Source organism: Xiphias gladius, chromosome 5 (genome assembly GCF_016859285.1).
Source record: "Xiphias gladius isolate SHS-SW01 ecotype Sanya breed wild chromosome 5, ASM1685928v1, whole genome shotgun sequence".
Taxonomy (NCBI): Eukaryota; Metazoa; Chordata; class Actinopteri; order Istiophoriformes; family Xiphiidae; genus Xiphias; species Xiphias gladius.
The window spans coordinates 13,724,923-13,749,813 of NC_053404.1; the positions used below are offsets into that span (position 1 = coordinate 13,724,923).

At 37.0% G+C, this 24,891-nt stretch overlaps 2 protein-coding genes and 1 long non-coding RNA gene across 4 annotated transcripts; 1 reads left to right on the top strand and 2 right to left on the bottom strand.

Moving 5' to 3' along the window:
• Window positions 1–1,313: 1,313 nt before the first annotated feature.
• si:ch211-161h7.8 (thiosulfate:glutathione sulfurtransferase) lies at window positions 1,314–3,104 on the bottom strand. Its single transcript, XM_040127193.1, has 4 exons — window positions 2,846–3,104; window positions 2,210–2,332; window positions 1,933–2,095; window positions 1,314–1,740 (listed from the first exon to the last, which is right to left on the bottom strand). Exons 1-4 carry the CDS (start codon window positions 3,024–3,026, stop codon window positions 1,686–1,688), a joined length of 522 nt encoding a protein of 173 aa, XP_039983127.1. The 5' UTR covers window positions 3,027–3,104; the 3' UTR covers window positions 1,314–1,685.
• Window positions 3,105–5,900: 2,796 nt separating this feature from the next.
• Window positions 5,901–11,127, bottom strand: LOC120789541. 2 transcript variants are annotated; one of them, XR_005707409.1, is made up of 3 exons: window positions 11,060–11,127; window positions 6,628–6,690; window positions 5,901–6,351 (listed from the first exon to the last, which is right to left on the bottom strand). It is a non-coding gene; the product is annotated as an uncharacterized LOC120789541 (long non-coding RNA). The 2 variants fall into 2 exon arrangements; XR_005707410.1 differs by lacking the exon at window positions 11,060–11,127 and adding an exon at window positions 6,796–6,899.
• Window positions 11,128–11,484: 357 nt separating this feature from the next.
• Window positions 11,485–13,063, top strand: LOC120789540 (cystatin-B-like). The gene is made up of 3 exons (XM_040126266.1): window positions 11,485–11,694; window positions 11,812–11,913; window positions 12,730–13,063. The coding sequence occupies exons 1-3, from the start codon at window positions 11,518–11,520 to the stop codon at window positions 12,856–12,858; spliced, it is 408 nt and encodes a 135-aa protein (XP_039982200.1). The 5' UTR covers window positions 11,485–11,517; the 3' UTR covers window positions 12,859–13,063.
• The last annotated feature ends 11,828 nt before the right edge of the window (window positions 13,064–24,891 follow it).

The window sequence follows — 24,891 nt, forward strand, 5'->3', positions numbered from 1 at the left end:
AAAGGGGATAAAATAGAAAGGTGGAGGGTAAAGTGGGATCTGCGCTCTCTCAATGAGGAATGTACGGACCTTGTGCAGATTGAGGTTTTCACAGCTGCTCACAAAGCTGTTACTCACAGGATCTATACCTGTCTAGACTGATACCAGAGTGAAGGTCAGGCCTGAGAGGGCATCACTACAGTAATGATGAAGGACAGTGGCGGTGGAAAAATAGAAATAAACATTTTCAACGTTGGTTGAAACCTTGCTGCCATCTACTGGTCCAGAGATCAAACTGCTTATATCCCACTGTCTAGATCAATAATTCTAAGCAAGTTTTGAGTTTGTAGTATGTGTGATTATGGTCAGCGTGGAAAAGTGAAAAAATAAAGTATACTCAAAACAGTCTCAACAGATTTTGAGTGAGCTGCTTGATGAGCCCTATTATCCCGTGATTTATTTCACAAAGTAAATGCAGGAGCCTAAAATAAATTCAGAATGGCGCTAAAATACTTTGGACAAATTGCAAAAAATAACTATTATACCTCTGGTAAAAACATTTTGCTGTCTTTTTTTGACGCTTAATTGCAAATTTGTTTTGATTGACATGCACTGGCACATGTACAGTATTTTAACAAGTTTTTTTTCTCCTCTTATAAATAATGTTTTGGACATACTCCTGCAAATGAGTCCCAAGAGTGCAGCACTGGGAGTGATTCCTGAAGACCAGAGACATTTGTACTTGCTAAATATTCATCTGGTTATGTCAAGGAAATGTACTGCACTTTGGCTTAGTGAAGATGCACTGTTCACAGGAGAATGGACAATTGGACTAAAGGAGGTGTATGGAATGGAGAAAAAAAAAAGCACCTATAAACTGAAATTATAGACAAAAAATGTCACTCACCTATTAGAAATAATTTCTTAGGCTCAAGAAAAAAAACTTCAACTGTCATTCTGAATTCATCAACTCTTATGATTTATTTTAACTAACCTTTTATTTCTTTTTTAAAAATTAATTTCTCTCTTTCTTGAATTTTTTATTTTTTGGCATTTATTTCATTTTCTTTTTTTTTTTGGCCTTTTCTTCTTTTTCTTTTATTCTTGGAGCTGCATTTGTAAGTCATTTTTTGTAAACTACTACAAGGAATTGAAAAGAAATAAGTTGGGGGAAAAAAAGTCTATAGTGTTAAGCAATGTGTGTTGATTTTTTTTGCTAACTAGAGAAACAGTACACAATGACAAATACAATATAATGGTAAAAACTGCAAAAAAAAGTTTGTAATGTGGAATTGGAACAAACTGCAGGTCTACAAAGACATACAAAGACATGATGAGTTTTATATGTAATTTAATCAACATCAAGCACTTTCACATTAATCAGTTTTGTCATAGAACATATTTCTTTACGTGGAATCCAAAGGGTGCAGAGCATGAAATGAGAAACCTTATTGGCCGGGTTGAATCAGTTAAGAAACATAAAAAGCCAACGAAGTGCAATCTTCTAAGTGGTATTTACTTATAAAATAACAGCCAATGTGAATTTAAACTGTCACTTATAAACATTCAGTATGATATAAAATTGTAACTGAACATTGCTCAACAGTAATTCTTATGTGTCATCTTTAATGTACATTCTGTAGTTCTGATCTAGCTGTATTTTTAATCAAGATATGGGACTATAATGTGCAGAATTCAGCCCAGGTTCATTTTCCTTCTTGCCCTGCCCACTCACTGTACCCTCCTTTATAATGTCTCACCCTGAGAACAAGAAACATAAAGAGAGTAGCTTAGTCTCCTATCACTGTTGTTTGAATTTCTGCCAAAAGGTTATCAAGTGTTAAAAGAAACTGAAGCTCTATCTGAGGACATTGTACTCTAGCTGCAGAACCAGGACTGATTAATAATTAAACAGCAACACGTAAACTTTGCCATTGCCTTCGCATTATTTACCTGCTAAATCCCAGTTGACGGGCGATGTCCAATGCTTTGGCGCTCCTGTTGCCACTTTTGCAATGAAACACGATGTTGGCGTCATCTTTCCCAGGAGCCTTCACTTCAAACTTCTGCTGAAAGCCCTCTGGGGACAGGTTCAGAGACTCTTCCAGGTTGCCCACTGATATTCACACACACATATGAATATGAAATTTAAAAAAAAAAAAAAAAAAGAAAGAAAAATCCCCACAGAAAACCACACTTTTCCCCTCTTTGTACATGTGTTGCCACTTACATGGGATGTTGACAGCATCTGGAATGCGTCCAGCCTGGTGTTCATCAGGATTCCTCACATCAAATAGCTGAATGTCACGGTTGGACAACATGCTCTTCAGCTGCGAGTAGGTCACCACTGAAGCTGAGATGGAAACAAAACAAGACACTTTAGTATAACAATAACATTCAACTTTTGCCAGTTTAAAGCCTATTTACTTAAACTGACCATCCACTGATTTAATAGCAACCTGTTATTTTAACTTCCTCTGCAGGTAAATGCTGTTGTTGTCTGCTTTGAGGGTAAACTAGAGCTTTGACCATTCTTTTCCATTTGAAACAAAATTGCCAGTCAGCCAAACTCTCTGTTTCAAGCAGTCAGGAACAACACTGGACGCACAGCCGGAAGTCCATTCGTCGTGAAGACGTTGGCAGCAAACGCAAAGGCAGGCTTTGATAGTGGCATAAACTACTACAGTAACTTGGCTACAAAACATTTTTTACATTGGTAAGCACTTAACAGCTCTTTAAAACGACAATAATATGAATATTACGACACCCAGAAGATTAAAAGTTCACTACTAAGAGACACAGACACGTAGACCTGCAGGACTAGCATTGGGTGACTGTATATCAGGATACATATATTTTATTTTACCATTGTCCGGTGCTTCTCCGAATTTAGGACTTGAGGTTGTAAAAGTCCGTAAAACCGAACCAATGGTCTTGCAAGACCTGCGGTTCACTTCGGCAACAACAGGGCAGAAACTACGTGACAGCACATAGGACAGCATGATGGCGACAAGTGCACAGTTCATGCAACGCCGAGTAGTTGCCATGGCTGAAGGCTGTCGACGATGTACCACCCTCGCGCAGGCGTATTTCCTCTTCTCCTTCTTCAGGCCTGACCCCGACTAAACGCTGCACTTGGCGCCATCCTCAGGTTGGAAACGCTATAGCTCTCACAGACATGTTTATTGATAAACGCTACACCGGGACGCGAGTTGCGAGAGCATTTTAGAACAAGAAAAATCAAGAAACAAAAATCTAACTTGCCAGATATAACAGGATACATTATGTTTTTGGGTGAAAAATCCTGTCGGGAGTTGCCATGAGATTTGTGCGAAAGTCTGTTATTTGTGTGTCGTTTTTGACTTGAGGATACTTCATCGGTACCTCAAGGGGCAATTCGAGGCCTGCGAGGGCAAAAACAAGGCACTCATAGACAACTCAGCTTACACATAAAAACAACACAAACATACAAACATCGGGAAGGGTTAAAATATACAAGAAACAACAACACAAAGGCACATACCATGTTAAAAAAAAGAGTAGAAACCAGTCTTTACACAAGGCAAACTGACCATTTCTTGTACCGTGACTGCTCACAGGTCTAATGGTTTCTGGAATACTTTCATTGATTACCCCAAAATCTATCCATTATGCCAGAAACTTCGGCTTATATAGTTTTGTATTTGCAAATCAAAGTGAGTTTCTTATCAAACAAAGCCCACAGACATTTGGATGATTTAACTCTTTGCAGCTTTAGAATACAAATATTATTTGATCTGCATTATTATAATCCCACTTTTTTGCCACATCTTCACAAACTGCCTTTACTTTTGACAGAATCCCCCCTTGTTGTGCAATTGTGCCTTCCAAGGTTTTAACATGATTTTGTTCTTTTTAAAAATCCTGTCACGTGCTTCCTAATTTTCTTATATGTCTCAGTCTAGAGTATATTCCTTTGGCCTATTTTGAATCAATAATAAAAAGAAAGATCTTTTTTTTTTCCCCAACAGTGAACAATCTCTCTGTGGGAGTTTCCTCCTTTTTTCACAATCATTACACACTTTCATCTCTTTGGCAGGCTCCCAGCCTCCAGAACTGTATCAGTCAGTGAAAGCAGCTCTCCCATCACCACCCACCACCCGGATGGAAGAATATTTCATATATCTTAACTCATTGCTCCCCAGGGGGGAGTCCTGCCCCATCTGATGACATAATTCAGCCATTGTGAGGGAATATATGGTGTGCAGCCTCATTAACCCTGCTGAACACTGTCTTACTCAGTGCTCATTAAAACATCTCTTCATTGACCCTTGAGATCTCCATCCGCACATTACTGAAGCAACCGCCTGCAAATTCTTCACACACTTATCAGCTTTATTCCTAACTGCTTAAATACTTCCACCTCTCAAAACTGTCAGAGCTAGTGTATCATAGCCCTGCCACATATTGTGCAATTGCTGAAACCTATCTGTTCTTGGTGTCTGGTTCCATGAAAAAAATTGATTTTCCCGCAAGATATTTTTAACGCACTTGCTTCGCTGCTGTGCACAGGGTACAGTCTGTACTGTAGGCCGGTGATTTCAAACCTCAAGCAGTCACAAGACACAGTAAATCTAAGAGGTTTCAAGAATTTTTAGTCTGGACCAGAGTTGATTGATAGACCAAGCAAGTGACATTGCCGTCACTAGAGCAATGCCATTAGCATGGCTAAAAACTGTTGAAATGAAGCTGTCTGAGAAGGGGACATCACTGTTTAGCCAAACTGGTTGCATTTCGTTGATATAATCTGCTGGTAATGAGGGGTCATGACTGATTGGCTATACAAGGTTGGGAATCAGTGCAGTAGGCAACTTCTATAGAAGGCTCACTTCTTTCAACTGGACTACTATTCTCTGCCCACTGACCAATTTCTTCCAGTCAAATTTGGTAAAAAGTGGTTGGTATTCTGAATCCAGAGAATCATCAATTGTTCTGTCTCTCTTGCTCTACATCATGCCAGGGGTTCTCTATTAGAGTTAGCATGAACCAATTCAACACAAAAGTCTACAGGCAGTGTTGTAAAACTAGGTCAGGTGGCCAAATTTAGAATTGGAGATATTTGATTGTATTTTACAATGATGGATCTAATATTACAGCTAGATGAAAGTCAGGAGTAGGATGTCTATCACGTCTGAATTTCTTACTGATCCTGGATTTATCGTACTTGTCCAGAAGATGTCCTCATTGGATATTTCATATGCTTCTTCTATGTCTCCATCATGCATTGGTTGGAGTGGTCAGCCCTCCTTAATATACATTATACAGGCAAAATAACACCGTATGCTATTGAATTAAGTTTTCCCTAATTGGAACTAAGGGCTAAAACCAAATCATGAAAAGCAGCCCCAGACCAAAAGTGCACAAATGTGGACAAGATTCTGGGAATTCTCAGGCCTTTATAACCTGAAGAGTTTACAATCTACAATTACACACAAATTATAATTTTTCTTTATTTTAAGCTGATTTAGGTTTTCTGGACCCAGTGCATTGGAAATTGGGCTGCTTCTTGCAGAGAATAAAAAATAAAATCTAATTTCAATAAAATACAGTGATCCCACAACAACTGTACTCCTGCAAGTCTGGAGAAGGCTTTAAAACAGACCATCATGTATGGCAATGGTACCAAACTACGGGCTGGATTACTTAATTGGCTCTAATTATTAATACGAAATTCTATTAGCCCATCATAGGAGAACTTTAAGGCTGCAACCAACAATTATTTTCATTTTCAATACATCTGACAAGTATTTTCATTCATAAATAATTGACTTTTTAGGATAAAAAAGTCCAGGAAAGAGTTTAAAATGGCCATCATTATTTCCTGAAGCCCAAGTTAAATATTCAAATATCTTATATTTGTTTGACCAATAATAATAAAAAAAATTGACTTTAATGGTTAATCTTTTATCAAGGTCTACTTTAACCATACTTAGTCTGGTCACATCTGGAAAAAAAATTATCTTGTATGTACTCTTGCCTCCAGTTCCCATTAGCCCATCCAGTCTTCCTAGGCTGAAATATTTGTGTCTGGTTGTGGCAGTTTCATTAAATACAACTTTATTAGGAATGTGAAGCATGTGAGCATAATATAAACTAAATAATAAATCTTTAAAACAAGGCCTATACATGTGAACAAAACTGGGTCATAATTCTATAGATGTGCACATTTGTGCGCAAACATAAATCAAAGAGATCAAACTGAGACGCTTCTTCTTTTTTTCCCTTTGAATGTGAAACACTTTTTTTTTTTCGCACTGTTTGATCACACCAAAAATCTTTCTAGAAAGATGGTTCACTTGTAGTTGATGAAGTGGCCGTTCAGGGTTCTCTTGACTGCAAAGCAAAACACAAGAGGTTAAACACATTTCAGGCCGGCCAGTCTCAAGTTATTACATGAATGCTTTGATAAAGGTAAAACTGCTGTCAGACTGCTTTTCAGGGAATTTAGTTTCCTACTTACTGAATTCATCTTTGTGCACAAAGTTTGAATCAATTTCTTTGGTAGGTATAGTTTGATGATGATTGGGTAAGTATGGCTGGATAACTAACAGATGACTTCGTGATCACTTAAAGACTTCTGACAATAACATTAAATGAGTTGATACATACCCTTCACATGAGAGGGTGGACTGTTCATTTTGCCCTCCTGCCTCCTCTCCTCTCCTCTCACATCTAAAAGAAAAATGGAGGTCAAGCAAGTTGTAGTTAATAACTTTAGAAATCAAGTCAGAGGTATAATTCATCACTGCATTAAATCTAATAACATGAAATATTTACCTTTTACATGAGAGGGTTCCCTCGTCATATTGCCCTACAACCTCCTCTCCTCTCTGCTGTGAGTTTCATTATATCCTTCTTCTTTTCTCCTCCCTTCACTTCACTTCTTCCTCAATCATTTCTTCTTGTCTTGTCCCTTCTCTGTGTTTTTCTCTAGTTTCTTCTTTTCTTCTCTTTCTCGTACTTTCACTTCCCTACTGTAGTACATTCTTCTTTAAGAAGTTGGCACACAATATGTTTCTGATACTTTTATAACATTGCGAGTATTCACCAGGTGCTTGATATCCCACAGAGGTTGGACAATGCCCCTCAACTGTGCATTACCAAATCTGGACAAGTATGAGGCAGTTGGGAGTCAGATAAACTTGATCTAGTTCCAACTCTACCCAAGACAGGGAAACACAGGGAGATTTAGAAACAGCCATCCATTTATTACAGATGCTTGTCCATTTGTTAGATTCATCATTAAATCAATGTATGTGCAGAAAGCAATTAAGGGATTTACAACAACTTTGTAAAAGATTACATAGTTGAAAGAGCTGGTGGTCATCGGACACGGATGCTCCCTAAGTACAGTGTATCCCAAACTGCTCAGCAGCAACAGCGGACATGTTAGGAAGCACCCACACTGAATTCACTTCTGTTACAAAGTGATACTCAAATCCTTGTTCTGACTGTGGACTGGGGTTGGGCACTGACTTGCTTATTTTAGTGCGGGACACAGATATGGTCACGTCTCTATTTTTATCAGGACTCGATTACTGTCATAAATAACAATTTCAATAAAAAACAACTGATACTTTTTAAAATCAAATATTTGATGTTTTCTATGCAGTGGCTTCGGCAAATGATCTTCATTCAACCTTTGTAATACATTTAAATAGCTTCTTTGCAGCCATGTAATTAATTAAATTGTGAGCATGTGGAAGAAATACTCAAATCCTTTACTTGTGTAAAACCTGCAGTACCACAGTGTGGAAGTACAACATTACATGATTTAGTTGTACACGGTTGGCAGTAAAATGTCCTCAGGTCTCAAGAATACATTTAAGAGTGTTCAATTACTGATCTGTTTACATATGAGCAGTATCTTAATGCTGCATATAGTCTGTGTGTATTAATGCAGTAAAACTTAAAATAAACTACCATCTCTTTGGAAGAAAGTAGTTCCAGTGAAGACTGTTGAAAGCGAGGTCTGTCATTTAGTCCTGTTGAAAGCGAGGTCTGTCATTTAGTCCAAGTCAAGTCATAAGTCTTTATACACTAATCACAAGACACGCTGCAAGTCATTCAGTTCTCTGAATGCTGGTCAATAACCAAAAATGTTCCTTTTAAAGCTGTGTTAATAGTGTTTTGTTTTGTTTTGTTTTTTTACATAATGGAGACCAATTCCTTCCAGTTCAAAAATACTAATAAATGAATACATCACTGCAAGGTCTCCCTGTCCCTACCCTATCTAATATTATTGTTCTGGGATTTTATCAGGTCAAAACTTGAGACTTGAGCAGTGGCTCAACATACTGCAACTTAAGAAAGCACATGCAAATAATCAAAACACAACCAAACAGACAAACATGCTGCAAGTAAACACAAAAAAAAAAAAAAAAAAAAAAAAAGCACTGCAAATACACACAGTACACGTGTTGTCAAATTGATGAAGACGTTTAATTAATTTGCTTGTGTTTTGTCTAGAGTGTTATGCTCTTACAGGGGAACAGCAGAAATAATCTTGGAGGTGCCGGGAAGAGAGTTTTGTGACATGACTCCTCAGGAACGGACGGGAGCAATATCACAATGTAAAAGTACTCAGTTACACATAAAAGTCCTGAATTAAAAGTTTTACTTGAGGTATTATCTGCAGAATATGTTTAAGGTGTTAAAGTAAAAATACACATTATGCAGAAGCCAGTTTCATATTATTATAATATATATATTATATAATACATAAACCTTTTATTTTAATCATTTTAACTACTATACATATTGTTGGGTAGTCAGCTTAATGCATAAATGCCTCAAATTTTAGTTGTTGATCACAGACCATGTTTTGTATGTAAAATCTGAAAAGTCACTAAATGGTAAGTGGCTGCATCTATATAATGCCTTTCACAATGTGTTTACAAACACACTCACACATGCATAGCAGCAAGCGACCATGCAAGGTGCTGACCTTACCAGAGCTGAGTTACACAGGGGGCTTTAATCCTAATAGGCAACTCTGTTTTTGGGACCTGCTGATCAGCTCCACAGCAGAATTTAAAAAAAAAAAAAAAAAAAAGCTTGTGAAGCAGTTTAGTTAGTCTATGACTTATTAAACAATGAACTGGACTAATCAGTGAGTGTGATTCATCTTCCCAGGTTTCAGAGTAATCAGTGCGTGAAATTCCAACTTAAGACTTGCCAGCAGTGTGTTGAAGACAAGGCTCAACTGTGACATCCAAACACAACACCTCCGCCCTAACACATTGTTGTAAAGAGGGACAGACAAAGAGACACATTGAAATGTTTTCTACCTACCTCCCCTACTCTTACTTTAAATGATCTATAATAGGAATATAAGCGTAAATTCTAAAGTTATTTAAAATCAGATACGTTTTTGTTATTTTTTTAATCAGCTTGCATTGTTTAAACCCACCTGCCACCCTCTCCTCCTACGCTGGTGGTACACTCCAAAGTATAAACGTGAGCGCCACACAGAAGCTGTTTGAAATGGTAATCATTTTAACTTCTATATGTATTGTTGGGTAGTCAGCTTAATGCATAAATGCCTCAAATTTAAGTTGTTGATCAGAAACCAAGTTTTGTATATAAAATCTGAAAAGTCACTAAATGGTAAGTGGCTGCATCTATATAATGCCTTTCACAATGTGTTTACAAACACACTCACACATGCATAGCAGCAAGCGACCATGCAAGGTGCTGACCTTACCAGAGCTGAGTTACACAGGGGGCTTTAATCCTAATAGGCAACTCTGTTTTTGGGACCTGCTGATCAGCTCCACAGCAGAATTAAAAAAAAAAAAAAAAAAAAAAAAAGCTTGTGAAGCAGTTTAGTTAGTCTATGACTTATTAAACAATGAACTGGACTAATCAGTGAGTGTGATTCATCTTCCCAGATTTCAGAGTAATCAGTGCGTGAAATTCCAACTTAAGACTTGCCAGCAGTGTGTTGAAGACAAGGCTCAACTGTGACATCCAAACACAACACCTCCGCCCTAACACATTGTTGTAAAGAGGGACAGACAAAGAGACACATTGAAATGTATTCTACGTACCTTCCCTACTCTTTCTTTAAATGATCTATAATAGGTATATAAGCCTAAATTCTAAAGTTATTTAAAATCAGATACGTTTTTGTTGTTTTTTTAATCGGCTTGCATTGCTTAAACCCACCTGCCGCCCTCTCTTCCTACGCTGGTGGTACACTCCAAAGTATAAACGTGAGCGCCACACAGAAGCTGGTTGAAATGGTGGTACACTCCAAAGTATAAACAAAGTATAAATCTGAAAAGTCACTAAATGTAAGGCGTTAGCCTTTCACAATGTGTTTACAAACACACTCACACATGCATGGCAGCAAGCGACCATGCAAGGTGCTGACCTTACCAGAGCTGAGTTACACAGGGGGCTTTAATCCTAATAGGCAACTCTGCTGATCAGCTCCACAGCAGAATTTAAAAAAAAAAAAAAAAAAAGCTTGTGAAGCAGTTTAGTTAGTCTATGACTTATTAAACAATGAACTGGACTAATCAGTGAGTGTGATTCATCTTCCCAGATTTCAGAGTAATCAGTGCGTGAAATTCCAACTTAAGACTTGCCAGCAGTGTGTTGAAGACAAGGCTCAACTGTGACATCCAAACACAACACCTCCGCCCTAACACATTGTTGTAAAGAGGGACAGACTAAGAGACACATTGAAATGTATTCTACGTACCTTCCCTACACTTACTTGAATGATCTATAATAGGAATATATGCGTAAATTCTATAGTTATTTAAAATCAGATACGTTTATGTTATTTTTTTAATCAGCTTGCATTGTTTAAACCCACCTGCCGCCCTCTCTTCCTACGCTGGTGGTACACTCCAAAGTATAAACGTGAGCGCCACTCAGAAGCTGGTTGAAATGTTGGTACACTCCCAAGTATAAACAAAGTATAAATCTGAAAAGTCACTAAATGTAAGGCATTAGCCTTTCACAATGTGTTTACAAACACACTCACACATGCATGGTAGCAAGCAACCATGCAAGGTGCTGACCTTACCAGAGCTGAGTTATACAGGGGCAACTCTGCTGATCAGCTCCACAGCAGAATTTAAAAAAAAAAAAAAAAAAAAAAAAAGCTTATTAAGCAGTTTAGTTAGTCTATGAATCATCTTTGATTCTCAAAATCCCCAAACAAGGAACCCCAAAGTCCTCGCCTAACCATGATTTCCCAGCTGTGTGTTGAAGAAAAAGGCTGAACTGTCACCTCACAACACAGCCACTTCTCGGACTAACACACATTCTTGTAAAGAGGGAAGAACAAAGGGAAATATTGAAATTTATTTTATGTACCTCCCCTCCTCTTACTTCAAATTATTTACAATAGGAATATAAGCGTTAATTCTAAAGTTATTTAAATTCAGATACTTTTTTTGCTGTTGTTTTAATCGGCTTGCATCGTTTAACCCCACCTCCCACCCTCTCCTCTTACGCTTGTGGTACACTCCAAAGCATCACATGATTGACCGACTCAAAAAGAAAACCTCACAGAAGCAGACAAGTTTGGCTAAGTTCCTTTTTTCAGTTCATTGTAGTTACAACTGTAAAACTGTAACAGCAGCTATGATGTGTGGAGGTCTTTCCGATGTAACTGAGGCCGATGCCGAAGCCGAAGTTCAGAAGATCTGTGACATCGTAAGTAGAACAAGGATCATAGTTAGACTTTGACTTTGGTCCCTCAAAACTATTCACCCACATTTAGCAGCGCCTCTGTTTTATTTTTGATATCGATGTCTATTCATTCTCACTCAGATGAAGCCCCATGCAGAGCAGAAAGCAGGGAAGACCTATGATGTTTTCACAGCCAAGAGATACAGGACACAGGTTGTGGCCGGGAAAAACTACTTCATTAAGGTGATTATTATTTACAAGGCAAACAAATCATGAAAGGTGATCATTTAATTTGTGTCCACAAGCTTATAAAAAATGTCATCTTTAAAGATATTTGGGGCTCCTTAGAAAAAAAACAGATGGATTACTTGAAACGAATTTTACTCTCTCGCAACAAGATCAAGTGAAATTTAAAGTGGCTATAATAAGTATTTTTTTCTATTTAAACAATGGATCACATAACTTGTGTGTGAAAGGGCTTGCTTATAGTGATGAACCCACAGGGGATTATCACTGGACTCTGCAGTTCCCTTCATCTTTATGGAGACTTGTAGTGACTTCCAGCTATTTGTTTTGGTTTTCCAGCCCACAGCTTTAATGTTTTGGTTCACAGTAATACAGTTGGTACACAGTTGTATACAACTGTGTATCAACACAAAGAAACACCAACTTTTCCACGTCTGCAAGTTGTAAAAACAAATTTTTGGGGAATTTTTGGAGTTTCCATTCCACAAGTTCTTTATGCACAAATTGAAAATGCACATAAAAAACGGGTGGATGGAAACACACTTTCAGACTCATAGCATCATTTTCGGACGCAGCAGGCAGCAGTTTTCAGCAGAATGCTCTAAAAATCCACTGTATGGTACCTGTCTGCCTCCAAACAGCAGACAGAGATAGTGAGCAACTAGATTGTGAACATAGCGGTACATTTAGCACCTAAGGACCCAGATTGTTTTCTCAGGAGTTGTTGGAGAGCAAAGCAGAGCTAAAAAGGAGATGATTACTGGACTCACATTCATCAGGTGGACACAAACACTTACTTTTGCTTCCTTGCAGGTCCATGTGGGAGGAGATGAACATGTTCACCTCCGTGTTTACAAAAGACTCCCATGTCATGGAGAAGAGTTTGAGCTGTCTGGTATCCAGCAAAACAAGAGTCTCCAAGACCCCATTGAGTACTTTTAATGGGATCATAAACCAAGCATAGCATAAAGGCTGCACTCTCAATTTAATCTGGTAATAATACTCTGTCTTATCTCTTTATATTAAACAATGTTACCAGTTACTAACATGTAATAACATACTGTATACGTAATGTAGATCATGATGACAGGAATATGTCAAAATTGAACTATTTTTGAATGAATAAATGATAATTGAATCAATCAGATATGTTATGATTCTCTTTAGTGTTGCTTTTCTTTCTGTGGTGGTTTCTGATTTGTAAAATAGCTGCAGGGCAGGCTGTACATTGACTTCAGAAAAGTGTTCAGATCCCTTCAACTTTTGCCCACTTCATTATGTTGTGGATTAAATTTTAAATGAGTAAAATTGCCATTTTTCCCATTAATCTAAGCTGAATAACCCATAATAATTAAGTGAAAACATATTTTTAGACATTTTTGCAGATGTATCGAAAATCAAAAAATGAAATCTCATCTAAATTAAATTACTGTAAGATTTCGTTTCAAGTAAATGTGGCAGCTAAAGCTGTTTCACTTTGGACTTATATGTGTGGAAAAATTGGAAAATCCACTCTGACATAGTATTTTACATAGATTTGAATAATACTGTGGGGTTAGAGTTCACTTTTATTTCCTGAATTTAAATTTAAACGAATGTCTTTCACAGACTTTATTCGTTTTTTCTTCCAGAGATAAATTGCAGACTTAAATACCTTAAACTCTTCAACCCCTCAGACCTGCCAGTAGGCCAGTCATTGCAAACTTGTGCTGTGCGGTCAGATATTATTCAAAACCCAAAGAACTTTATTTCAATATTTTAGTAAAGATCCCGAAATTTCTTAAGATACGAAATATATTGGGCTGAATTTTGGCCAGGTATGTAAAAATGATGCACAATACATTTAAATTATTATATCCATTTGCTAGAATGGTGCAGCTCTAAAGATATAATTAGTGAAATATGTGTGCCACAGTAACAAGTTTGCCAAGTCCTCACTTTCTTATCCATCTGTCTTATAGCCAAACACCACTCTCTCATAATTCTGCAGGTTTAACAGGTCCACTTTTTACATAGCAGACATTTTAGCTTGTCAAAACAGGAAACGCCCAGGTGTAATTGATGACATTAAAAACAACAGCATTTCCTTTAGGTGAACTAGTTCCAGGGTTCTGATATTGTGCGTGCAGGCACAATCTTTACTTACTGGGACACTTGATGGAACGGAGCAAAATATTTGTTTCACCTATGCTTTTCCGGCACTGTCAAAATGCAAACCTTTTACCCCATGACTTTATGGCAATAAATTGATCGGACTCTCTTTTCTTGTAGGTTCCAGAATAGTGTTTTAAAAAAAATCCTCATCTCATCTAGCTGTAGTACGGCGGAGCGCAGTGCTCTTTTTTTTTAAGGATTACACACTTGAAAGTCACTCAGTACAACTAGTCCAACCTGAGCTCCATTTAGGGCCTTGCTCACGGTCATATAGTTGGTAATAAAGGAGGGACAGAGCACTAAGGTTTATCCTGTTATAAGTTTCATCTCTATTAATTATTGACAATAATTTTAAGCAACATGGGTTGGTCAGTTTGCTTGCTCAAGGTGTTGTCAGTGGTGGTAATAAGGGAGGGGCAGGCACTCAGGTTGTGGCTCTAGCTGTGGCTTAGAGTTAAAGGTGGAGTGCAATGATTTTGTAACTTTTCCAATCAAACAAGCTTTCAGAAAGAAAAAGCACAAGTTCGCTAAACCTTGAACAGTAACAATTTACTTTTGAAATCCCCCTATTTAGCATTTATATTCAGTACATAAACGCGATAAATGGTTTATAAAACACAATAATGTAGTTGTTAGCAAATATAAGGACATTTAAAAAAGGGATAGCTGATGGATTCTCACGAACTGTCTCTGTTAAACGTGATTTTGGCAATCTTCCAAATCCAACCCAAATCAAACCAAATCCTGCAAGCCATGCAGTTAAAAATGTTGAAACGGTTGATTGTACTAAATTACAGTCCAGCTTTTTCTTGGGGACATATTAGCCACCTTCCAGTCAGTTAATTTCATCATTTGAAAGCTGTTCCTGTTTTCAAGCACATGCATGATTTATGTTTCTGCAAACAAATGAAGTAACTTTGCAGAAACTTGACCTTTCTCTCTGCAGTTCAAAACTCATAAAGTCACTTTTTTATAATTGTGTGTATATGTTTAATTTTCTTTTAACTCCTATTCCATGAAGTGTTCTTGTAAATTTTATTGGCATGTGACTAAGTGGAGGAAATATTAATGTCCTTATTTCTGTCTTAAATTATAAATTCTGTCTTATTTTCAACATTATTCACCATTCAAGGCTGACTTGATGAGGTTTAACTGCTCAGTGTACTTTTTACCAAAGCAACTAAATTGGCCACTTAAATATCTACCACTAAAAAACATTGGTGTTTTTATCTGCTCCAAAATGTTTTAATAACCAACTTTGCTATTAATATTTTTTTATACATTATTCATCTCAATTTCTCTCCTTTTTTGTGCCTGGCTGACCTCTCACAGGTTTTTGGTTTGGCTCCCTCACACATTTACACTGTTTTTGAGTCGTAATGTTATGCAGCTAATATGCATCTTCCGATGTTATAATCTCCTGAAGTACGCTTTAATAGGAGGAAATGCAGCCAGTCTTTTAGTGGGAAAGTAAAGAAGCCCTAATTTTATTGTTTCACATTTAGCATCAAAACAGTTCTAATCTTCGAATGATTGCATTATTTGAATAGCAGAATCAATATTTAAATTGTATTAAAAGAAAATTGTATTGAAATTGTATTACAAAAACATCTTGAAAAATTAGCTAACTGGATTTTTTGCTGAGAGTTATATGAGAAGATTCTGACCACTCTTGTTTCTGTATGCTAAATATTCTAAAACCAAGAGACAGTTAGCTTAGTTCATCCCAAAGACTGGAAGAAGACGGGAAATAGCTAGCCTGGCTCTGTCCAAAGTAATCCACCTACCAGCACCTCTAAAGCTCACTAGTTAACATGTATCTGTTCTGATTTTCAAGCCACCTGGGGGTTGTGGATACCCTTAATATGCCGATAATACCTAATACCCGAAAATGCTCTGTATAGCTAAAGGGAACTGAAAAGTCACTACAAGAAACATCTCTCAAATATTTGTAGTTATTTGATTCTTTGTCAATATAAAAGTAATCAATCATAGCTGCTTTAAAGATACAACAGGTGATCAGAATCAGAATTACACAATTTGAAACGTGTATTCTTTTGAGAAGTGCCACAATTTAAGCTGGAATTTGTTCAGTAATTCATCAAGGATGAGCAACACTAACAACAGCGTCAGGGCTGCGGTTACACATGTACTGTACCTCCACCCATAATGCCATGTATTAGATCCATCTTTATGCTGTAGTGAATACATTTGATAACCAGCTGAACTTGAGACATTAAAAGCACACAGTTGACTTCTCTGTTAACTTCAACTGACCTTGTGACAATGGCTAACATGCTTGGAGGATTAACTGAGCCACAGGATGCCACTGAGTAGAGACCACAGAAGACAACTAAATTGGATGATCGCAGAATTCTTTCCTTGGTGAAGAAAAACCCTCCACAAAATCTAGCCAGGTCCAAGAGGAGGTAGGTGTATCAATGTCAAAGTCTCCAATTACGACACACGCCTTCATGAATGTAAATACAGAGGGTTTATGACAAGGTGCAGACCACTGTTCACTCAAGAACAGAAAGGCCAGATTAGACCTTGCTAGAAAAAAAAAAGCCAGCCCAGTTCTGGAACAAGATTCTTTGGACAGATGAAACCAAGATTTACTTGTACTGGAATGATTGGAAGAGAAGAGTCTATAGGAGGAAAGGAACGGCTAATGATCCAAAGCGTACCATATTATCTGTCAAACATGCCATAATATGCAGGCAGTGTTATGGCATGGTCACGTGTGGCTGCCAATGGAACTGTTGTCATTGGCGTTTGTTCATGATGTGACGGCTGATATAAGTAGCAGGATGAATTCTGAAGTGTACAGGGCTACACTATCTGCTCAGATTAAGCCAAATGCTGCAAAAACTAGGACAGAGCTTCACAGTACAGAGGAATAATGACCCAAAACATACTGCTAAAGCAACGCAACAAGAGCTTCTCGAGGAAAAAGAAATTGAATATTCTTCCATGGCCAAGTCAATCACCTGACCTCAACCCAATTGAGCGTGCTTTTCACTTCCTGAAGACAAAACTGTGGGCAGAAAGACCCACAAACAGGCATCAACTGAAGGCGGCTGCAGTAAAGGCCTGGCTAAGAATCTCAAGGGAGGATACTCAGCGTTTGACAGGGTTCCAGTCTTCAGGTAGTCATTGGCTATGAAGGATTTTTGGCCAAGTAATAAAAATAATACTTTTAATAAATTTATGTTGTTGTTGGTTTGTCCAATTACTTCTGAGCCTCTGAAAATGAGGGACTATGTATAAAAATGGCTGAAATTCCTAAACAGTTAATGCAATATTTTTGTTAAACCTCTTGAATCAAAGCTTAAAATCTACACTTCAGTCACATCTTGATGACTTCGTTTCAAATCCATTGTGGTGGTGTACAGAGGCAAAATAATGAAAATTGTGTCACTGTCCAAATACTTATGAACCTAACTGTATAAACTGTATTTACTTTTCCCACAGGTTCACGCTGGAGGAGTGAACTACATCCACCGGAGTGTCTTCGAAGCATTTTTGTGTGATGGAGGAGAGTTAGTGATGCGTGATGTACAGCAGGACAAAACTGAAAACGAACCCCTCATAACTTTTTGAAGTGGTCATACCGTCTGTTTCAGCAATTATGTACCTAAAGGCTGCAGTCTCATTTTAAAGTGCTCTGCTTCTCATATTCTGAAATGATTCTACACCAAAATATTCCTTTATGATTGATTTTCAATTTTTGATTTCAAGTGTGTTAACACATAGAGATGAAATTAAATGCAGGTGGGTAGGAGAAAGCTGAATGCATCACCTTCTAAAAAAATAGATAAAAATAAAAAAAAGTTTATTATTTTCTTCTTTTCTGTGAAGTCTGATTTTAAAATAGATGCAAGCTGGGTCGTCAGATATGGTAAGAATTAATCAAAAGAAAAAAAAGAAGGCAGCTGAACCAAATGAAGACATTCACATAGGTCTGGCAGTTAAAATTAAACATGAATAAACAATTGGATTCTGCCTGGTGCCTATATAAGTAACAATTTCTGCAAATAAGGAGACACATGTTATAGTCTCTACTGATGTGCAGATCTTTTTGTAGTTTGGATTAACATGTGGTTTAGTTGTGATGCAGGTGGCATTTTATTTTTAACTCCACAGTCTCCTGGTAAATTGATCCAGCCATGACATAGATTTTTAACTAACTGTGATCAAATCTTGTGATTAAAAAACCTCCTCATGTTGTGAGTTTACACAAACCAGGAAACACTTTCTTATTGTCATTTACTTTTGACAGGAGCCCTGGACGAGAAATAAGATTTCATACACACTTATTAATGAAAAAACAAGAGAGAAGAATCAACTTAACGAGTAAACATAGACATGGACTAGGGTCCTGTCTGCCAGCTTTCCTGAACTAACCCCGTGTAAATTATGTGATGGCGGATGTTATTGAAGTGGGTGAGTTCAAATGTTGCTGCCACAAGGAATTGTGGGAAAGCATTATCTCCTTTTCTTTCATAAAGGGTGGTCCAGTGTACCCTATGTTTTACCCTATATTTTTAGAAATTTTTGCAGATGTATTGAAAATCAAAAAATGAAATCTCTCATCTAAATTAAATTACTGTAAGATTTCGTTTCAAGTAAATGTGGCAGCTGAAGCTGTTTCACTTTGGACTTATATGTGTGGAAAAATTGGAAAATCCACTCTGACATAGTATTTTACATAGATTTGAATAATAGTGTGGGGTTAGAGTTCACTTTTATTTCCTGAATTTAAACATGTCTTTCACAGACTTTATTCGTTTTTTCTTCCAGAGATAAATTGCAGACTTAAATACCTTAAACTCTTCAACCCCTCAGACCTGCCAGTAGGCCAGTCATTGCAAACTTGTGCTGTGCGGTCAGATATTATTCAAAACCCAAAGAACTTTATTTCAATATTTTAGTAAAGATCCCAAAATTTCTTAAGATACGAAATATATTGGGCTGAATTTTGGCCAGGTATGTAAAAATGATGCACAATACATTTAAATTATTATATCCATTTGCTAGAATGGTGCAGCTCTAAAGATATAATTAGTGAAATATGTGTGCCACAGTAACAAGTTTGCCAAGTCCTCACTTTCTTATCCATCTGTCTTATAGCCAAACACCACTCTCTCATAATTCTGCAGGTTTAACAGATCCACTTTCACTTATCCACCTCTTTGAGGCCTTTTACATAGCAGACATTTTAGCTTGTCAAAGCAGGAAAAGCCCAGGTGTAATTGATGACTTTAAAAACAACAGCATTTCCTTTAGGTGAACTAGTTCCAGGGTTCTGGTATTGTGCGTGCAGGCTCACAATCTTTACTTACTGGGACACTTGATGGAACAGAGCAAAATATTTGTTTCACCTATGCTTATCCGGCTCTGTTAAAATGCAAACCTTTTACCCCATGACTTTATGGCAATAAATTTATCAGACTCTCTTTTCTTGTAGGTTCCAGAATAGTGTTTTTAAAAAAATCATCTAGCTGTAGTACAGCGGAGCGCAGTGCTCTTTTTTTTAGGATTATACACTTGAAAGTCACTCAGTACAACTAGTCCAACATGAGCTCCATTTAGGGCCTTGCTCAAGGTCATATCGGTGGTAATAAGGGAGGGGCAGGCACTCAGGATTTGGCTCTAGCTGTGGCTTAGAGTTAAAGGTGGAGTGCAATGATTTTGTAACTTTTCCAATCAAACAAGCTTTCACAAAGAAAAAACACAAAATACGGTAAACCTTGAACAGTAACAATTTACTTTTGAAATCCCCCTATTTAGCATTTATATTCAGTACATAAACACGATAAATGGTTTATAACACACAATAATGTAGTTGTTAGCAAATATAAGGACATTTAAAAAAGGGATAGCTGATGGATTCTCACGAACTGTCTCTGTTAAACGTGATTTTGGCAATCTTCCAAATCCCACCCAAATCAAACCCAATCCTGCAAGCCATGCGGTTAAAAATGTTGAAACTGTTGATTGTACTAAATTACAGTCCAGCTTTGCTTGGGGACATATTAGTCACATTCCAGTCAGTTAATTTCATCATTTGAAAGCTGTTCCTGTTTTCAAGCACATGCATGATTTATGTTTCTGCAAACAAATGAAGTAACTTCGCAGATACTTGACCTTTCTCTCTGCAGTTCAAAACTCATAAAGTCACTTTTTTATAATTGTGTGTATATGTTTAATTTTATTTTAACTCCTATTCCATGAAGTGTTCATGTAAATTTTATTGGCATGTGACTAACTAGAGGAAATATTAATGTCCTTATTTCTGTCTTAAATAATAAATTCTGTCTTATTTTCAACATTATTCACCATTCAAGGCTGAATTGATGAGGTTTAACTGCTCAGTGTACTTTTTACCAAAGCAACTAAATTGGCCACTTAAATATCTACCACTAAAAAACATTGGTGTTTTTATCTGCAGCAAAATGTTTTAATAACCAACTTTAGATTATTCAAGTGCTATTAATATTTTTTTTATACATTATTCATCTCAATTTCTCTCCTTTTTTGTGCCTGGCTGACCTCTCACAGGTTTTGGGTTTGGCTCCCTCACACATTTCCACTGTTTTTGAGTCGTAATGTTAATGCAGCTGCCCTGCATCTTCAGATGTTATAAAGCTCTGTGTTCTTAATCATACGTTTTGTGTAATGTGATTATAAGTACACTCCAGTTACACCAGTTACTAATGCTCCACAGGATGAGTCACACTTGATATAAAATACTACAAAATAATTTAATAACAATAATATAAATAATAATTGGAAAATTTATAATGTTCTTATACCTGTTCATAACTGCGTTAAAGTGTGTTATAAGCCATTTAGTTATTGTTCATGTGCTTCTTAAATGCTAAAAAGGGGGTTTTAAATTTAGTGTTACTGGACTGTACATTTTGTCCCACATTATTAGATTTCATCTCAAAAATTGTACCTTGAGTACATTTATTTAAATACTGCAAAGCAACTGTGTTCATATCATAAAATCTTATTTACATAATTTCAGTTTACAGTTTGTTTCATGTTTTTTCAGCATGTACTGAGTCCAGATTCAGTCATTAAGATAATGTTTCCGTAGATTTATACACTGACAACCAAAAAATTTTCTTTCATGATGTTGAAATCAAACTAACATCGGTGGACCTTTGTGTCCACATACCTTCTGATTAGTCACCATGATTGCAGGTACAAAAGATGTAGTGTGTTTTCGTACTTATAGTCCATATACAGAAAATTTCATAAAAAACTTCATAAACTTTCAATTGTAAAGATGCCTTGTTTTTTAATTTTACATTTGCTGTGGATTATACCCATATCATCTTAAACTGCATACATAGCTACAAATACACACCAAGAATCTGTGCCTAGCGGTGTTTACAAAACTTGTAAACGACCAAAAAGATTGATTCTCTACCTGATTGGTTTCAAGTCAGTTCATTCAACATCTGACAGAAGCACAATGGGAGAGATACACACTGTACTGAATTCAACTTGCCACTGCAAGTCCAAATGACCAAATTATCCAATTTCAACTGGTTTATTCCAAGTCAAAAGCTTCACGTTGCAACTGTCCTGAACAAGAAACTCTCACTATTTGTTGAGAAATACTAATATAATGGGAAGGAGGGGAAGTTGATGATTTCTTGCATTCTTTGAACATTTCTGCAGTGACAAAGGGTGTAGATAGGCTTTCCAAAATATTAGGGAGTGAACACAACCTTTTACTGATTTGCAAGTATCTACTGACCTCCTTCATGTCTGTATTTCTGAGATGATGCAAGTTCTCTGAACCGAAATGCTAGTAAAGAAATTTGCTCTTGGTTATGCAGTAACTTTACAAGTTATTACTGTCATTATAAAGACTGATTTTTGTGCCAGGCTTCCATCTCCTGAAGTACGCTTTAATAGGAGGAAATGCAGCCAGTTTTTTAGTGGGAAAGTAAAGAAGCCCTAATTTTATTGTTTCACATTTAGCATCAAAACAGTTCTAATCTTCAAATGATTGCATGATTTGAAAAGCAGAATCAATATTTAAATTGTATTAAAAGAAAAATTGTATTAAAAAAACATCTTGAAAAATTAGCTAACTGGATTTTTTGCTGAGAGTTATATGAGAAGATTCTGACCACTCTTGTTTCTGTATGCTAAATATTCTAAAACCAAGAGACAGTTAGCTTAGTTCATCCCAAAGACTGGAAGAAGACGGGAAATAGCTAGCCTGGCTCTGTCCAAAGTAATCCACCTACCAGCACCTCTAAAGCTCACTAGTTAACATGTATCTGTTCTGATTTTCAAGCCACCTGGGGGTTGTGGATACCCTTAATATGCCGATAATACCTAATACCCGAAAATGCTCTGTATAGCTAAAGGGAACTGAAAAGTCACTACAAGAAACATCTCTCAAATATTTGTAGTTATGTGATTCTTTGTCAATATAAAAGTAATCAATCATAGCTGCTTTAAAGATACAACAGGTGATCAGAATCAGAATTACACAATTTGAAACGTGTATTCTTTTGAGAAGTGCCACAATTTAAGCTGGAATTTGTTCAGTAATTCATCAAGGATGAGCAACACTAACAACAGCGTCAGGGCTGCGGTTACACATGTACTGTACCTCCACCCATAATGCCATGTATTAGATCCATCTTTATGCTGTAGTGAATACATTTGATAACCAGCTGAACTTGAGACATTAAAAGCACACAGTTGACTTCTCTGTAAACTTCAACTGACTTTGTGACAATGGCTAACATGCTTGGAGGATTAACTGAGCCACAGGATGCCACTGAGTAGAGACCACAGAAGACAACTAAATTGGATGATCGCAGAATTCTTTCCTTGGTGAAGAAAAACCCTCCACAAAATCTAGCCAGGTCCAAGAGGAGGTAGGTGTATCAATGTCAAAGTCTCCAATTACGACACACGCCTTCATGAATGTAAATACAGAGGGTTTATGACAAGGTGCAGACCACTGTTCACTCAAGAACAGAAAGGCCAGATTAGACCTTGCTAGAAAAAAAAAAGCCAGCCCAGTTCTGGAACAAGATTCTTTGGACAGATGAAACCAAGATTTACTTGTACCGGAATGATTGGAAGAGAAGAGTCTATAGGAGGAAAGGAACGGCTAATGATCCAAAGCGTACCATATTATCTGTCAAACATGCCATAATATGCAGGCAGTGTTATGGCATGGTCACGTGTGGCTGCCAATGGAACTGTTGTCATTGGCATTTGTTCATGATGTGACGGCTGATATAAGTAGCAGGATGAATTCTGAAGTGTACAGGGCTACACTATCTGCTCAGATTAAGCCAAATGCTGCAAAAACTGATAGGACAGAGCTTCACAGTACAGAGGAATAATGACCCAAAACATACTGCGAAAGCAACGCAACAAGAGCTTCTCGAGGAAAAGAAATTGAATATTCTTCCATGGCCAAGTCAATCACCTGACCTCAACCCAATTGAGCGTGCTTTTCACTTCCTGAAGACAAAACTGTGGGCAGAAAGACCCACAAACAGGCATCAACTGAAGGCGGCTGCAGTAAAGGCCTGGCTAAGAATCTCAAGGGAGGATACTCAGCGTTTGACAGGGGTTCCAGTCTTCAGGTAGTCATTGGCTATGAAGGATTTTTGGCCAAGTAATAAAAATAATACTTTTAATAAATTTATGTTGTTGTTGGTTTGTCCAATTACTTCTGAGCCTCTGAAAATGAGGGACTATGTATAAAAATGGCTGAAATTCCTAAACAGTTAATGCAATATTTTTGTTAAACCTCTTGAATCAAAGCTTAAAATCTACACTTCAGTCACATCTTGATGACTTCGTTTCAAATCCATTGTGGTGGTGTACAGAGGCAAAATAATGAAAATTGTGTCACTGTCCAAATACTTATGAACCTAACTGTATAAACTGTATTTACTTTTCCCACAGGTTCACGCTGGAGGAGTGAACTACATCCACCGGAGTGTCTTCGAAGCATTTTTGTGTGATGGAGGAGAGTTAGTGCTGCGTGATGTACAGCAGGACAAAACTGAAAACGAACCCCTCATAACTTTTTGAAGTGGTCATACCATCTGTTTCAGCAATTATGTACCTAAAGGCTGCAGTCTCATTTTAAAGTGCTCTGCTTCTCATATTCTGAAATTATTCTACACTAAAATATTCCTTTACGATTGATTTTCAATTTTTGATTTCAAGTGTATTAACACATAGAGATGAAATTAAATGCAGGTGGGTAGGAGAAAGCTGAATGCATCACTTTCTAAAAAAATAGATAAAAATAAAAAAAAGTTTATTATTTTCTTCTTTTCTGTGAAGTCTGATTTTAAAATAGATGCAAGCTGGGTCGTCAGATATGGTAAGAATTAATCAAAAGAAAAAAAAGAAGGCAGCTGAACCAAATGAAGACATTCACATAGGTCTGGCAGTTAAAATTAAACATGAATAAACAATTGGATTCTGCCTGGTGCCTATATAAGTAACAATTTCTGCAAATAAGGAGACACATGTTATAGTCTCTACTGATGTGCAGATCTTTTTGTAGTTTGGATTAACATGTGGTTTAGTTGTGATGCAGGTGGCATTTTATTTTTAACTCCACAGTCTCCTGGTAAATTGATCCAGCCATGACATAGATTTTTAACTAACTGTGATCAAATCTTGTGATTAAAAAACCTCCTCATGTTGTGAGTTTACACAAACCAGGAAACACTTTCTTATTGTCATTTACTTTTGACAGGAGCCCTGGACGAGAAATAAAATTTCATACACACTTATTAATGAAAA